This window comes from Ciona intestinalis, unplaced genomic scaffold, assembly GCF_000224145.3.
Source record: "Ciona intestinalis unplaced genomic scaffold, KH HT001073.1, whole genome shotgun sequence".
In the NCBI taxonomy this organism is placed as follows: Eukaryota; Metazoa; Chordata; class Ascidiacea; order Phlebobranchia; family Cionidae; genus Ciona; species Ciona intestinalis.
In genome coordinates this window covers 302-13,032 of record NW_004191394.1, presented here as the reverse complement: position 1 = coordinate 13,032, position 12,731 = coordinate 302, and the positions used below count along the sequence as shown (strand labels likewise).

At 35.9% G+C, this 12,731-nt stretch overlaps 3 protein-coding genes across 3 annotated transcripts; 1 reads left to right on the top strand and 2 right to left on the bottom strand.

Moving 5' to 3' along the window:
* Positions 1-64: 64 nt before the first annotated feature.
* LOC100181391 (putative thiamine transporter SLC35F3) lies at positions 65-4,433 on the bottom strand. Its single transcript, XM_026839930.1, has 5 exons — positions 4,322-4,433; positions 1,691-3,873; positions 1,247-1,403; positions 609-733; positions 65-232 (listed from the first exon to the last, which is right to left on the bottom strand). Exon 2 carries the CDS (start codon positions 3,820-3,822, stop codon positions 2,665-2,667), a length of 1,158 nt encoding a protein of 385 aa, XP_026695731.1. The 5' UTR covers positions 3,823-3,873; positions 4,322-4,433; the 3' UTR covers positions 65-232; positions 609-733; positions 1,247-1,403; positions 1,691-2,664.
* Positions 86-1,771, bottom strand: LOC100179051 (39S ribosomal protein L49, mitochondrial-like). The gene is made up of 4 exons (XM_002126492.2): positions 1,691-1,771; positions 1,247-1,403; positions 609-733; positions 86-232 (listed from the first exon to the last, which is right to left on the bottom strand). The coding sequence occupies exons 1-4, from the start codon at positions 1,769-1,771 to the stop codon at positions 86-88; spliced, it is 510 nt and encodes a 169-aa protein (XP_002126528.1).
* Positions 4,434-4,682: 249 nt separating the features above from the next.
* LOC100186941 (coiled-coil domain-containing protein 157-like) lies at positions 4,683-12,389 on the top strand. Its single transcript, XM_002121157.4, has 15 exons — positions 4,683-4,901; positions 5,375-5,517; positions 5,918-6,104; positions 6,547-6,637; positions 6,861-6,990; positions 7,463-7,567; positions 7,744-7,957; positions 8,471-8,612; positions 8,949-9,139; positions 9,416-9,592; positions 9,935-10,097; positions 10,924-11,099; positions 11,372-11,430; positions 11,625-11,700; positions 11,933-12,389. Exons 1-15 carry the CDS (start codon positions 4,800-4,802, stop codon positions 12,044-12,046), a joined length of 2,070 nt encoding a protein of 689 aa, XP_002121193.1. The 5' UTR covers positions 4,683-4,799; the 3' UTR covers positions 12,047-12,389.
* The last annotated feature ends 342 nt before the right edge of the window (positions 12,390-12,731 follow it).

Genomic DNA, 12,731 nt, shown 5'->3' with positions numbered 1-12,731 from the left:
AAACAAGAACTCAATATTCATTTAACTTTTAAACTAAACTTAGTCCAATATAAACAAACAGTGATAAAGTAAATGGGTAGTTTTATTAAAACCCTTTCGCGTACAAAAACTTTTCAATAACTTCAGCATGGTGTCCTTTTAATGTGATTGACCTCGTAACCTCATGAACTCTGGTGGCGGGGTCAAACTCAACATAAGGCCTTATGAGCTCTTTCAATTCTTTCTCCAAAGCCTTGGTATATGAAAGTGGACTCAGTTTTAAATGGTAATAAAAAAATGAAAAGTTTAATTGTTTTGTACTTATAAATAGTTCAGAGAAGTAAATTAAGTAGAAAAATGGACAGTACATTTTGTATGGTTATAATTTGAATGCTGTGTTTTTTTGCAATGTTTTAGAACTTGTTTAAAATATATTACAATAATACTTTAGTTTTATTGTATTCATTTTGTTGTATATTCAAAGTACTGTAATGCATTGGTAGTAGAAAATATAAGAATGCACCAATAATGGTTGAGAATTACTTCAAATAAAGCACAAAATACATAAATCATTTATTATTATTGTATTCAATTACATCACAATGGGGCAAAACAGGCAAACAACTCACCCAAATATCTCCATCAATGTAGAAAACTACGGTGACTGGTTGATCTCGGGGTTTCTCCTTTTCTACGATCGGTAAAACATGAAACTTTGTTCGGCTGATAAAGTAGGGCAGGTCTGGTGCTTTTTCTGCAAGTTTAAAAATAAAAGCTTATTCATTTTAAAGTCAATGTTTATCCACAAGTTTTCAAGGATGTCTATATATATTTGATGTAAAGTCTATGTATATTTTATATGAGTAAGGTCATTTAGGATTAAGTTTTTTATTTTGCCTATTGCCCAAACAATAAACAAAATAAAAGTTAAAACCAATGCTTCATGTGGTGTAAGTCAAATTAATTTTACTCGGATCAATATTAACTTAAATGCTCCTGGGAAACCAAAGTAATTTATTAGTTTTCATAAAGCATATATATTTACCCATACTTTGAAAATCTTGGATATTTATTTACTAACAGTATCCACTTTACCCCACACAGTACTTCACACTACAGTAACCAAGATTGGAAAAGTTTATATAAATAAAAAGTAAAACACAAAAAAAACATAAATAAATTACTTAATAAAAGGCATAACCGTTACTATATAAAATCTGTTATACATAATGGATAAGTTAATTTAGATTATGTTATGTAACCTCACCTGATGGGGCAACCCAGCCTGATGGAGTGGGGTAAGAACCATGTGTGGGGGGCTCGGGGATCCTTGATGGGGGTAACATGTCTTGTACGTATTTAAAATCTTCATATGAGACTGTGTATCTTGTGGGTTCGGTTGTGTAGCTTAGAGCTTGGCTCACCTGTAAGTTAAGGACAGTTTTAAATCATGATATTGGAAAAATAATGTAAGTAAACAGAGGTCCTAATAGTAACCAAGAAAATAGAGTTCAAGACTCTGTGCTGCTACTTTTGTAGATGTGTGTGTAAGAATGCAAGGCTTTTGATAATAAATACTCTAACCCAGTGGCAGGTTGTCCAAAAACTCATAAATTAAAACAATCACCACAAAGTTACATCTGTGATGGAGTTTAACCATCTATAAACTGTTACAGGGTCCATACATTTATATCATATTTGACCAACAAACCTGAGGCAGTGGTTGAATAAGTTTACGCTGCAGAATATGTCGGCAGGAGTTACAGACTCTGAAAACTTGTTGCATTCTCATTTTATTTACCAATATTTATGCCATAAGCATCTACAAACTTTAACTTATTCTATAATGTAATGCATTTGTCACAGAATGAATATAAAGTAATGTAATTGCTTCTATACAAGGAATATTGATGGAAGGGCTTTTTAAGATGGTTGAAATGCGAATGTAGTTTATTACATGTGGATAAAGTACATTTGGATGAGAAAAAGAATAACATAGGAAAGCCAGGTAAACAGTTCAAGTTGTTTTGGAGTCTTTATCGCGACAAAATGGCGCAAATTCAAAGTCCAATGGCATGCCGCAACATAGGACCTTACCCTTATAAAATGCTTAGTTGTGAAAATTACTGGAACAGCTGGTGTATAATAAAGTTTGGAACTTGCACACAGTATTTCATGAACAAACACAGCTGGTTTAAATATAATATTTTAACACAGTAATTTGAAAGGACAAAAGTACAAAAAAACTCCAACTTAAATGCATTCCTACAATTTTGAAATATTTTTAATACAATTTTGAAATAAATGCATAGTTGAATTTTGGTCTTTTAAAAAAATACCAAATCATCAATTTAGATCTCCTAAAATGCAGAGTCACGTGGGCATAATGTTGTCATCATCTACAAAACATACAAAGACATAATTCAGTAATTAATTTAGCAATAGCACAGTATCTGAAGTATAATTGCCTAAGAATTGAATAATTTAAGCTAAAAAGACAACATAGTAAAGCTTATTATATGTACAGTGGCACTATAGTATCTTATGCGTTTTCCCACTCCAAGAGCTTTACAAAACAATTCATATGTTCTTGGTTATTTATCTAACACAGAGTGTCTTCTACAACATGGGTCATGAACACTTATTTGGCCTTTAACATATATATACAATCCATTCTTTATTGATTCATAATTTCTCCGATGTTTTACTTGTTTCTCGTTTCAAGATCGCACCGGAATAATCCGCGGTCACTTCTTCTTCTCCCTCCTCTGCGTAACCGTAGCAACGAGGAGACCGGATGCAAAGAGCTCGATGGATAGGAAGATTCCAAGTATCCGGGCACATCATGAGTGAAAAGCCAACGATCACGAGAAGAGCAGCAGCCAACCTCCAGGAGCTGAAGAGCTCACCCCTGAAGATTGTGTCCACCGCTGCGTTGAGAGGGATTCCCAGCATCATAGCAATAGATATGAAGAGTGGATATGTGAAAGCAATCCCAAAGTTTACAAGGAAGTTGAAGACCAATGACAAAGCTGCTGAACCACACATGTAAGACCATGGTATCTCGCTTGTGACCAAAGTTTCGACGCCAGTTGCATATAGAATTACAAATACAACCCATAGAAATAGTATATTTGTAACACCAAGAAGGGAAAGAAACAACGAGACTTGCCCGAGGGTGCCTTGGTATATTACTCGCTTGAAGGAAACTTTATAAATAGCAGCTCCCACAGCAGAACATAAAGCCATTATGATGCCAACAAACAAAGTGTTAGTGTCACCAAACCCATCTGCATACCCAAACAACACAACGCCAGTGATGCACAACAAAGAAGCTACAATTCTGATAAAGAAGATATATTCCTTAAGAAGGATCAAAGATAGAGCGTATACAAATGCAACATTAGATGCTGACACTGCAGATGCATCGGTAGCAGCGATGTAAGTCAAAGAATATACGTACAAGCAATTTGTTAACATCCATAATATGGTGAATCCTAACACATATGTGAACATTTGCTTTGCTCCAATGCTTTCAGGACCAAAGATTTTAAGTGAAGAAGTATAGGCCTGTGAGAAATCCTCACGGTTTCTAAATATAGCAGTGAATAAAATATATATAGGGTAGCATAACACCATCCAGCATGTACTAAACCATGTCACTAGGTAAGGAGCATTAAAACTTCCGCTGGTGACTGCACTTTGAGCAAATTGTTGTGCCCCCACCCATGCCACAGCTAAGAATATGACGATTAAAAGACCAAGAAAACTTTTCCTTGTTTGTTCAGAACAGCATCTTCTTGAGTTTTGTTCTATTAAACCTTCATCTTGGTCGGTATCCATACTACTTATGTTAGTTACAGGGTAGACCTACAGAAAAATACTTGAAGAAACCTGTTAATAAATTTTAATTGGATTATTGGAAAATATACATATTATTGTGTGCTGTTTTTGTTTTATTCAAAGTTATAACACATGTTCAAAACATGCAGACAATAAGATATGAAAAATGATTAGAGTTTTGTGTATGATAGTATATATGAGTCTTCCCCCCCCACCTTATTTGCTAACCCCTATATCGACTAACCCCCTAACCATCAACACCTAACCCCCTAACCACTAACACTTTCCACCAGCCTATTCTGCTGTGTACCAGAAGAATCATCACTAGTGCCAAAACTTTGTGTATGACAGTATATAGGCTCATGAGGTAGAACATATCCCCTCCTAGTTATCCGGTCTATAACACAGTCTCAAAACAATGCTGCACCTTACGCTACTATACACTGAATGACTGAGCACGACAAAAGCATTCGTTTAAATTGGAAAGCTTTTTTCACACCACGTCTGGCTGAGTCTGAAGTCCAGCGTGATGTAATGGTTGTGGTCGTTCTTGGTTGGATTGGGTAAACCAGAGTACGTATATTAACGACTAGTTCATGAAAAGACCAAGTCCAAATATTTTTACCTTTTGTTTAAAACGGATTCATGTCCTGGTATATACCTTACTTTCGGTTGATCTGACAATAATTTATAGTTTTAAAATAAGATATATGTGCGGTTACTGAATAGTGAACACTTATTCGTAAAAATCTGTTTTATTGGAATCGCAGTGCGGATATTCCATGAAACGTTGGGTCCCCAAAGAAGTCCCAAATATAGAAAACTAACTAGTCATCACTGAACTTTACGCATCAGCGATCACAACATTTTTGTTTTGAAACTGTGGAGTCTGTAGCGACCGTAATTGAATTGTTAATAGGCTGTTTTACCCAAAATATTGTTAATCAACGGTTTATAGAACCTATTTATAATGTAATATGGCGCACTTACTTGGTAGCCAATATTGTATTGAGAGTCTAACAAAAGATATTAAGGATATACAAGGAACGCTAGCGGAGGTGGGATTTAGAGTCGGCCAGGTGATTACGTTTGTTATAATTGTTCTTTCTCGTGTATATAATTGCTTGTTTCTTTTAATTTTACCAAAATTTATATGCTATTGAAGAGTCCTAACCTATTAGCTAAATCTGTAAAATCATGAATAAATCCTCAATACTCAATAGTATCGAATTTATTGTATTTACTTACAGTAACCTGTTATAATGACTAAAAGGTAGGAAATATATGACATAAAAATGGCTATGAGTCCTTGGGACGCCTTTAAAGTTAATAGATGTATTTTTAAATGAACACATTTTAGGAGTAGTTTTACATACAAGGCAACTTAGTATAAAGCAACAAAGTTACATACTTAGCACGCACAAAATTTATGAAATATAACACCAGTGTTATAACGACTGTCATTACCCCACGACCCACCGTGCAAGGATAAACAAAGTACAACCATTCGTTCATTATTTAATTTTATTTTAACCAAGACCTCTGGTTCCAGGTTAAATACCAATCATGGAAATTCCCGGACAAATTGTCAGTGGATGTAGATGTTGATGGTGTGTTGGAGGATTGTGAGTTCAAGCAGGATGAAGAAGATAACCAAGTCACTCATGTCACGCTGTACGACCTTTTGATTGACAGGTGAGGTATGATTAACAGTAGCTGAATGTCTGCATTATAAAAAATTAAAAAAATTCCGCAGTTGATGAAGAGTGAAATGATGAGCTTATACATAATTCATTTTACTAAAAAAATGTTTTGGTTTAACAGAAACACCAGCTTTGCTTTTCAAAAGCGAGTTTAGCATTTACCGATTCCTTGAGTCATTTTTACCTGTAGCGTGTTTTAATGACTGTGGTTTTGCTCCTGGTTCCCTTTTCTCATTTATCAAATTAATTTATTCTTCGGTATCATATCAAATAAATAATAGTTATTTATAATATGTACATGCTTGGATAGGTTCAAAGTTTTTGGAATTTTATATAGAAAAATATTTACAAATTCCAATAGTGTGTTTAAACCTCATTGTTCCATCATACAGACTACTGTTCCTGCTACAAAGCTTTACTCATTTCAACGAAGTCTTAATTCCTTCCAAATCTTCTTCACCGAATAAGCCGCCACACGAGGGGGGTAAATCTCGTTCCATGTCAGCTGGTTTGACCACTAGGAGATGCTGGAGCAGAATCAGCCAAATAGCGATTGTGATGCAACAAATGGCGAAAGAGGTGAGGGTTTTTGTAAAAGAGCGATAATGTAGCTGGTATAGGCTATTAACCACCTTGTTCATATTATTTATATATGGATGCAATAAAATTGCCCCCTACCTTTGTATATTTCCCTGAGTCCACTTTGCAACCCCCTTTTCCAACTCCAAATGGTTATAGTGGCATTGATGGAAACCATTGGAAAGGAGTCAACTTCTGTTATTTTACTACATTAGGTAAAGAGTTTAAAGTTATGTTGTGTGGTCTATGGCTTACAATACAAAGGCAAACCATTAATGACCGCTAAGTTGGAGCAATTACCATTAGGTGTCTCACACACATACCCACAATGTGGACCTTGAGCCTAAAACTGTACCAGTGTACAGTTTAACCATTGTAATATGGCACTCTACAACATGTGTGTTGTGTGTAACATCCAAACAAATCATCACTTATATTCCAGATTGAAAAGCAAAAGAAATCGTTTTTAAAATCAAGAAATGTTGAATCTGAATCTGACAGTGAACCAGTGAAGTCTTTAAAAGTTACAATAGGTTTGTTTCCCTAGAACATAGTATTGTGTGGTGAATTCCATGAATCTGGTCCTGATTAAGTGCTCATAAAGTTGGACAATTCTCGTAAAAATACTTAAACAGATATATTTTTCTAACTATCTTATAGTAAACTATTTGTTAGACTAGTTTTTTGTTTGTTACGTATTTTATAGCATTTGATATTATAACCTAACACACTCAAAAAATTCTTTTTAATTTCCAGCACCTGGTGTCAGTGTTGAGCAGCCAATATCAAGGGGGATTTCTCACCAGTGTTGCCAGACACCTGAAACTTTATTTTCAACATGCGAGGTGTGTTCGCGTGCCCAACAGTGCATGCATGATGTTGGAAGGTGGGGTTGTTTTACTTTATTATGTTGTACAGTTATGGGTATATTATCTCAGTATTTATGTGTTGGACAAAATTTCACCAGATCTGTTTTATATTTACAGTATGTATGACCACACCCACTTTTCATACTCATATTAAAAACTTTCCTGTCTTTTTATGTTGTCACTGATTAGCATATTTATACTTTTATACTTAAAAGTCCTATTTAAGACTACTATATATTCTACAAGAAGTCCTATGGCAAACCTTAATAGCATTCATACGAATGCTCTTCCATCACTCCCATGCTAATGTCCTTACTATCTATTTAATTAACTGTGATGAATGCCATGAATCTGTAGATTATTCGTTGGAATGGATTTTTGCCGGATATGTTTTTTCCTGAACTATAATTCTATCAATACTGTCGCTGCCACAAAGACTGGATACATGAGTTTATAAAACATATCTTAACAAAGTGCTTTTACTTTCAGATCAATTGTAAAAGTTTGTAAATCTCAATCGTTGCCGACGTCACTGGAAGATTATATCGAGAAACAGAATGTTTCGTCACTCATGTCCATCGCCGAGCTGACAAGGTTTGTCTGTATTGTATGTTTTGTAGGGTTGATATGTATCCAGGCTAAAAGTTATATCTGCTTATCCACACACTGTAATAAGCTTCAGCAACTCGACTGTGGGCATGGGAGTGGCAACCATGGATAAGTCACTCAAGTTCCCACCCACGATTAAACAAACCTTTGTACATGTTTAGATGGAAGAACTTGCAAAGGAAAGATTTGTCACGAATTGACCGACAGCTCGAGAATTTGATGAAACAGATAAAACCACTCAAGCATGAACTGAGTGAGTCAGCAAAACGTGAGGACGAGTTAAAGAATGAAATTCAGCGACTCAGCACCATTTCTGAGCAAAGAGAAAAGGAATTTGAGGAAGAACATCGAAGAAGGGAATTTAAACTCAAAGAGGTTTGTAGAATTATTGTTACTAAAGTAAAGCAAGGTTGACTTAATCTTGAACATTAATGTAATAGCAGGGCTTTCAAAGTGTCTACCCAAAACTTTTAGTTATGTTTAATGTATAAAAAGTATGTGTTGTATAAAGTTTGTCATGTGTACATTGTAAAGGATTGGTTATTCAACCTATAGAGTTATTATGACTGAGGAGAAAACTTGGGTGTTAATATACTATGTAGCAGGGTTTTATAAACTGTTTGGCAATATATTGGCACAGGTTTTCCACAAAACTTTTATTAATTGCTATAATTACTAATTAACAAGAGTTTTGTAAATAAGTTTTGGCGTGTTTCCTGTAAAGTTGAAAAATGAGTTTTAATGTGTCATAAAAATACCCACAGAATCCAAATGTGCTGGTAAATAAAGACTTTCAGAATAAACTTGTTATTTGGATGCAATTTTTTTGCATACAAGTAGCTCTTTCTAATGTTTCTTTTATTAAATAACACCCATTTATTTCCCAAGGTTGAAAAATCATTGAGAAGCCAAGTCACCAAGGCCACGAATGAAGTCAACAACCTGAATGAGAGGAACACGATATTGACAACACAGTTATCTGACATTAAAGATGAATTACTACAGAAACATAGAGCAATGTTAACAGTTGGTAAGATATCTTTTATTGCATTGTTTTGTATGGTGATTGCATGGCATAGATTCAACATTCTCTTCTAATTAATTGAGTTCTATACGTAAGGTATTTTAAGTTGCAGTTAAAGATAAACCACGGCCAGATTAATTTATAAGGAACAATAATTTTAGCGGTACACCATCAAATTGTATTGGGGTAGTTTGCCCACCTTACCACCCCTGGTGCGATTCCTTTGTTTGAGTAATAATATTTATATTATAGATAGTATTTACTTATTTATAGAAGTCAGCTATGATAGGGTAAATCTGCCACCTCTGGTGGGTGCCTTGGTTGAAACTTTTCCTTTTATAGAAAACATGAAGTCTCAGTTGAAAGAGGAAGTGATGGAGGGGAAGCAATATCAGGAAGATGCTCTAAAGATGAGAGGGGAGCTTGGAGTCCTCCGGAGGCAAGTGGAGGACTTGGAAGAGCAGGTGAGGATCTCAGAGAGGAAGTTGGAAGATCAGAAAAGGATAAACAAGACATTGGAGAGTCATGAAAAGGTGAAGAAAATTTCAAATTCACTTGCATTTGCATATGAGCTCTTATATAAGCCCCCTTTTATAAAAGGGGTTGCATCTGTGTAACTTATTTTTTATTTATTATGAATTCCATTTTTAATTCTAGACACTCCATCTTTTGAGGTATCAGTAATTCTTGAAACTACTTCCGTGGAAAGCATTTTATATTCATGTATCGTTTTAGAGGCTGAGTTATCTTTTCTTTGGTACAGCCATTATTTGCTGGTCTCTTTTTTATAATTTTTAATTTTTCTTCAGGCAGTACAAGAGAAGCAAGGAAGTTTGTTGCTACGGTTACAAGAGCTCAATGAGGAGTGTGAGGAATGGAGGGAGAAATCCTCCTCCTGGGAGAATGAAAGAGAAAGAATAAAGGAGAAGGTGGAAGAGCAGAAGAGAAGAAGTAAAAAACATGAGATAGAATTGAAAACAGTCCAAGTAAGAAGGAGGGATGTTGGTCACTCATGCTGCTACGGTTGTGGATGTATATGTCTTGGGGCACTTTGCAATTGCTAACCCATCGGTCACTAATGGGTTGTCCAGATCGTTAACCATGCATGAAAAAACAATCACTCATGAAGTTACATTTGTGGTGTACAAAATAAAATAGAATAACTTGTAAGCTGGGCACGAGGTGCCTGGGTTTGTGCAACCCATATTCAGGTGTCTTGCCCAAAGACACATGCACCCACAATAGTAGCAGCACAGAGCCTCAAACCTGTATCTTCTACTGTAGCGTGGAGTAGAAATTTATAAAAAAGCCTTCTTTCGAAACACCAGGAGGACATTGTGTCGGATGAGGTTGTTTCCATGAAGAAGACGATCTCGGATCTTCACTTGGATGTTGAGGAGCTGAATGATGAGTTGGATCGATGCAGGGAGAGGGAGAGATTGTTGGTTGCTTATCCTGATCTGCATCAAACATGTTCACCCATGGTTCAATGTGAGTTGGTGTGTTATGGGTGGGGTTTGTTTATGAAGTGGCGGAGAAACGACAGTTGTTATAACACAGGTGTTTTGTTTCATACACCTCATGCCCGCTTACGAATTACCAAGTATGTAACTTATTTATCCTCGCATGGTGGGGCAACGACAGTCATTATAACACAGGTGTTTTGTTTCATACACCTCATGCCCGCTTACGAATTACCAAGTATGTAACTTATTTATCCTCGCATGGTGGGGCAACGACAGTCATTATAACACAGGTGTTTTGTTTCATACACCTCGTGCCCGCTTACAAGTTACCAAGTATGTAACTTATTTATCCTCGCATGGTGGGGCAACGACAGTCATTATAACACAAGTGTTTTGTTTCATACACCTCGTGCTTGCTTACGAGTTACCACGTATGTAACTTATTTATCCTCGCATGGCGGGGCAACGACAGTCGTTATAACACGGGTGTTTTGTTTCATACACCTTGTTCCCGCTTATGAGTTACCACGTGTGTAACTTTGTGTGTTTTAATTACTAAGTAACAATTCTGTTAGCTTGGTTAAAGTAATGAATCTAACATGTAATATGTGGAACCACTGGGTTGAAGCAACTAGTGTTGTGCCTAGGGACACATATAACCACAATGGTAGCCTTAGGACTGTTGTTTTGACATCGTTCTCTAGTTTAGAATATTGTTACTTTTGATTTGCTTTAGATTTGTGAAATAAGAAACTGTTTTACTTGTTTTCTGATAAGAGCTATTACCATTTTTAGAGGACCCATTTTAATTGTTGAAACAAATTATTATAATGTTTATTATGACATCATAGCAAGCGGTGATGTCATGCATGACATGCAACAGCAAGTCGCAGCCAACGACGTCAGAATCGAAGTTTTGGAGAAAGAAAACAAAGTTCTTCTAAAAACGTTGAGTAAAGTTCCCCATTCAGGGAATTCCCCCGCGGAGTCGACATCGACAAGAACAGATTCGATATTTTCATCTGAGGTAATGTTTGATTGACAGGTTGGGTTTGATTGACAGGTGGTGTTTGATTGTTGATTGACAAGTGGTGTTTGATTGACAGGCTGTGTTTGATTGACATGTTGGGGTTGATTGACAGGCTGTGTTTGATTGAGTTATGTATGTAACTTATTTATCTTCCGTGATGGGGCAACATCAGTTGTTATAACATCGGCCATGGGTGTACTGTTTCATACACCTATTGTCTGCTTACGAGTTTCCACAACATTAATTTAACTCAATATTTAAATCTTCAGCCCGTGCAATTATGGAAGAGAGACAGCGATGTAAGAGAGGAATCCCCTCGGAACTACCAGTAAGTCACCCTAACCACAACTATAAATGAATAAACTTATTTGTATTTTCGGTCACAGTTATGAAGGTCAAAAATCTGAACAGTTTACAAAAGTAAAAAGCCGGTGAAATTGTATGGATGAAACAGGACCGCAGAGCTTGTTAATTAAATAGAGAAAAGGGTGTAAAAAAAAAAACTATGACTTATTATTTCAGGTCGAAACTAAGTGTTCGAACCAAGTCAAGTTATTCGCCGAGTAAGCATGACATCGGAGAAAATATTAAAACTAAGGTACATGGTATTTATGGCTGCACGAATACAAGATATTTATTGTTACATAAAAATCTGGTAAGGGTCCGGAGACAAAAATCAAGTTCAACCAATTGTATAAGATAAAAGATATATATTTCGCCTAAATGGCATCGTCAGTCTCTTCTTAAGATATATTTACTCCCAACCCATTTTTTTATATGTTTATTTATTACAAAACAATATAATCATGTTTATTATGACATCACAACAGCAAGGTTCCGGTGTGCGAACATCATTTCATGTCGGGCCAGGAAAGCGACGAAGCGTAACACCGACATCACGACCTTCGTCAGCGAGGAGTGCATTGTTGAAACCATGGACGTGATTGTGATGTCATATATACCAACCATTGTAATGTTATATATACCAACATTGTGATGTCATATATCAACATTGTGATGTCATATACCAACATTGTGATGTCATATACCAACATTGTGATGTCATATACATATCTAACTTATTTTAAGATTGTGATGTCATAGAACTGTTACAATATTTGTTTTCAATGTTAGTTTACATAGAAATAGAAAATAAGTGTCACTAATCTTGAAATATAATGATTATTTAAACTTAACATTCATTTATTTATACTTAAACTTTGAGTGCCAAGACATGTATTGCTTATTCAAGACTGGACTATGAAATAACAAAGATGTTTCAATGCATAGTTGTGCTTTATGTAAGTGCGCAAAATCTGGGACCATCTTGAGTAAACCCGTCACCGAAACCGCTTTGTTCGACTAACTGTGGCTCGTCGTCGCACATGGGGCACAGTTTATTCCTCACTGAGGAACTTCTCATCCAGATAATGATGTTGTGTCTCTCTGATGTTCCTTCAATGCTCATGGCCCCATGCAAGTGTTGCCCACGATGGAGGATGCCGTAAGATTTGTTGTGCAACACTGGTTTAGTGTGGAGAAGATCAATAGGTTCCTGGAAGATTGTTATATTGTCAATATGGGTGGCTTGTTTAAAACTTATTGGGCATGTAGTGGCCATATAGGTTA

Excerpts from the sequence above, each read along its gene's own strand:
- LOC100179051 (XM_002126492.2), bottom strand. The coding sequence starts at position 1,771 with ATGAGAATGCAACAAGTTTTCAGAGTCTGTAACTCCTGCCGACATATT. Across the intron at positions 1,404-1,690 it reads TTATTCAACCACTGCCTCAG|GTGAGCCAAGCTCTAAGCTA; the intron begins GTTTGTTGGTCA and ends CTTAACTTACAG. Across the intron at positions 233-608 it reads ACATTGATGGAGATATTTGG|GCTTTGGAGAAAGAATTGAA; the intron begins GTGAGTTGTTTG and ends TCATATACCAAG.
- LOC100181391 (XM_026839930.1), bottom strand. The coding sequence starts at position 3,822 with ATGGATACCGACCAAGATGAAGGTTTAATAGAACAAAACTCAAGAAGA.
- LOC100186941 (XM_002121157.4), top strand. The coding sequence starts at position 4,800 with ATGGCGCACTTACTTGGTAGCCAATATTGTATTGAGAGTCTAACAAAA. Across the intron at positions 11,100-11,371 it reads ATTCGATATTTTCATCTGAG|CCCGTGCAATTATGGAAGAG; the intron begins GTAATGTTTGAT and ends TTAAATCTTCAG. Across the intron at positions 11,431-11,624 it reads GAATCCCCTCGGAACTACCA|GTCGAAACTAAGTGTTCGAA; the intron begins GTAAGTCACCCT and ends TTATTATTTCAG.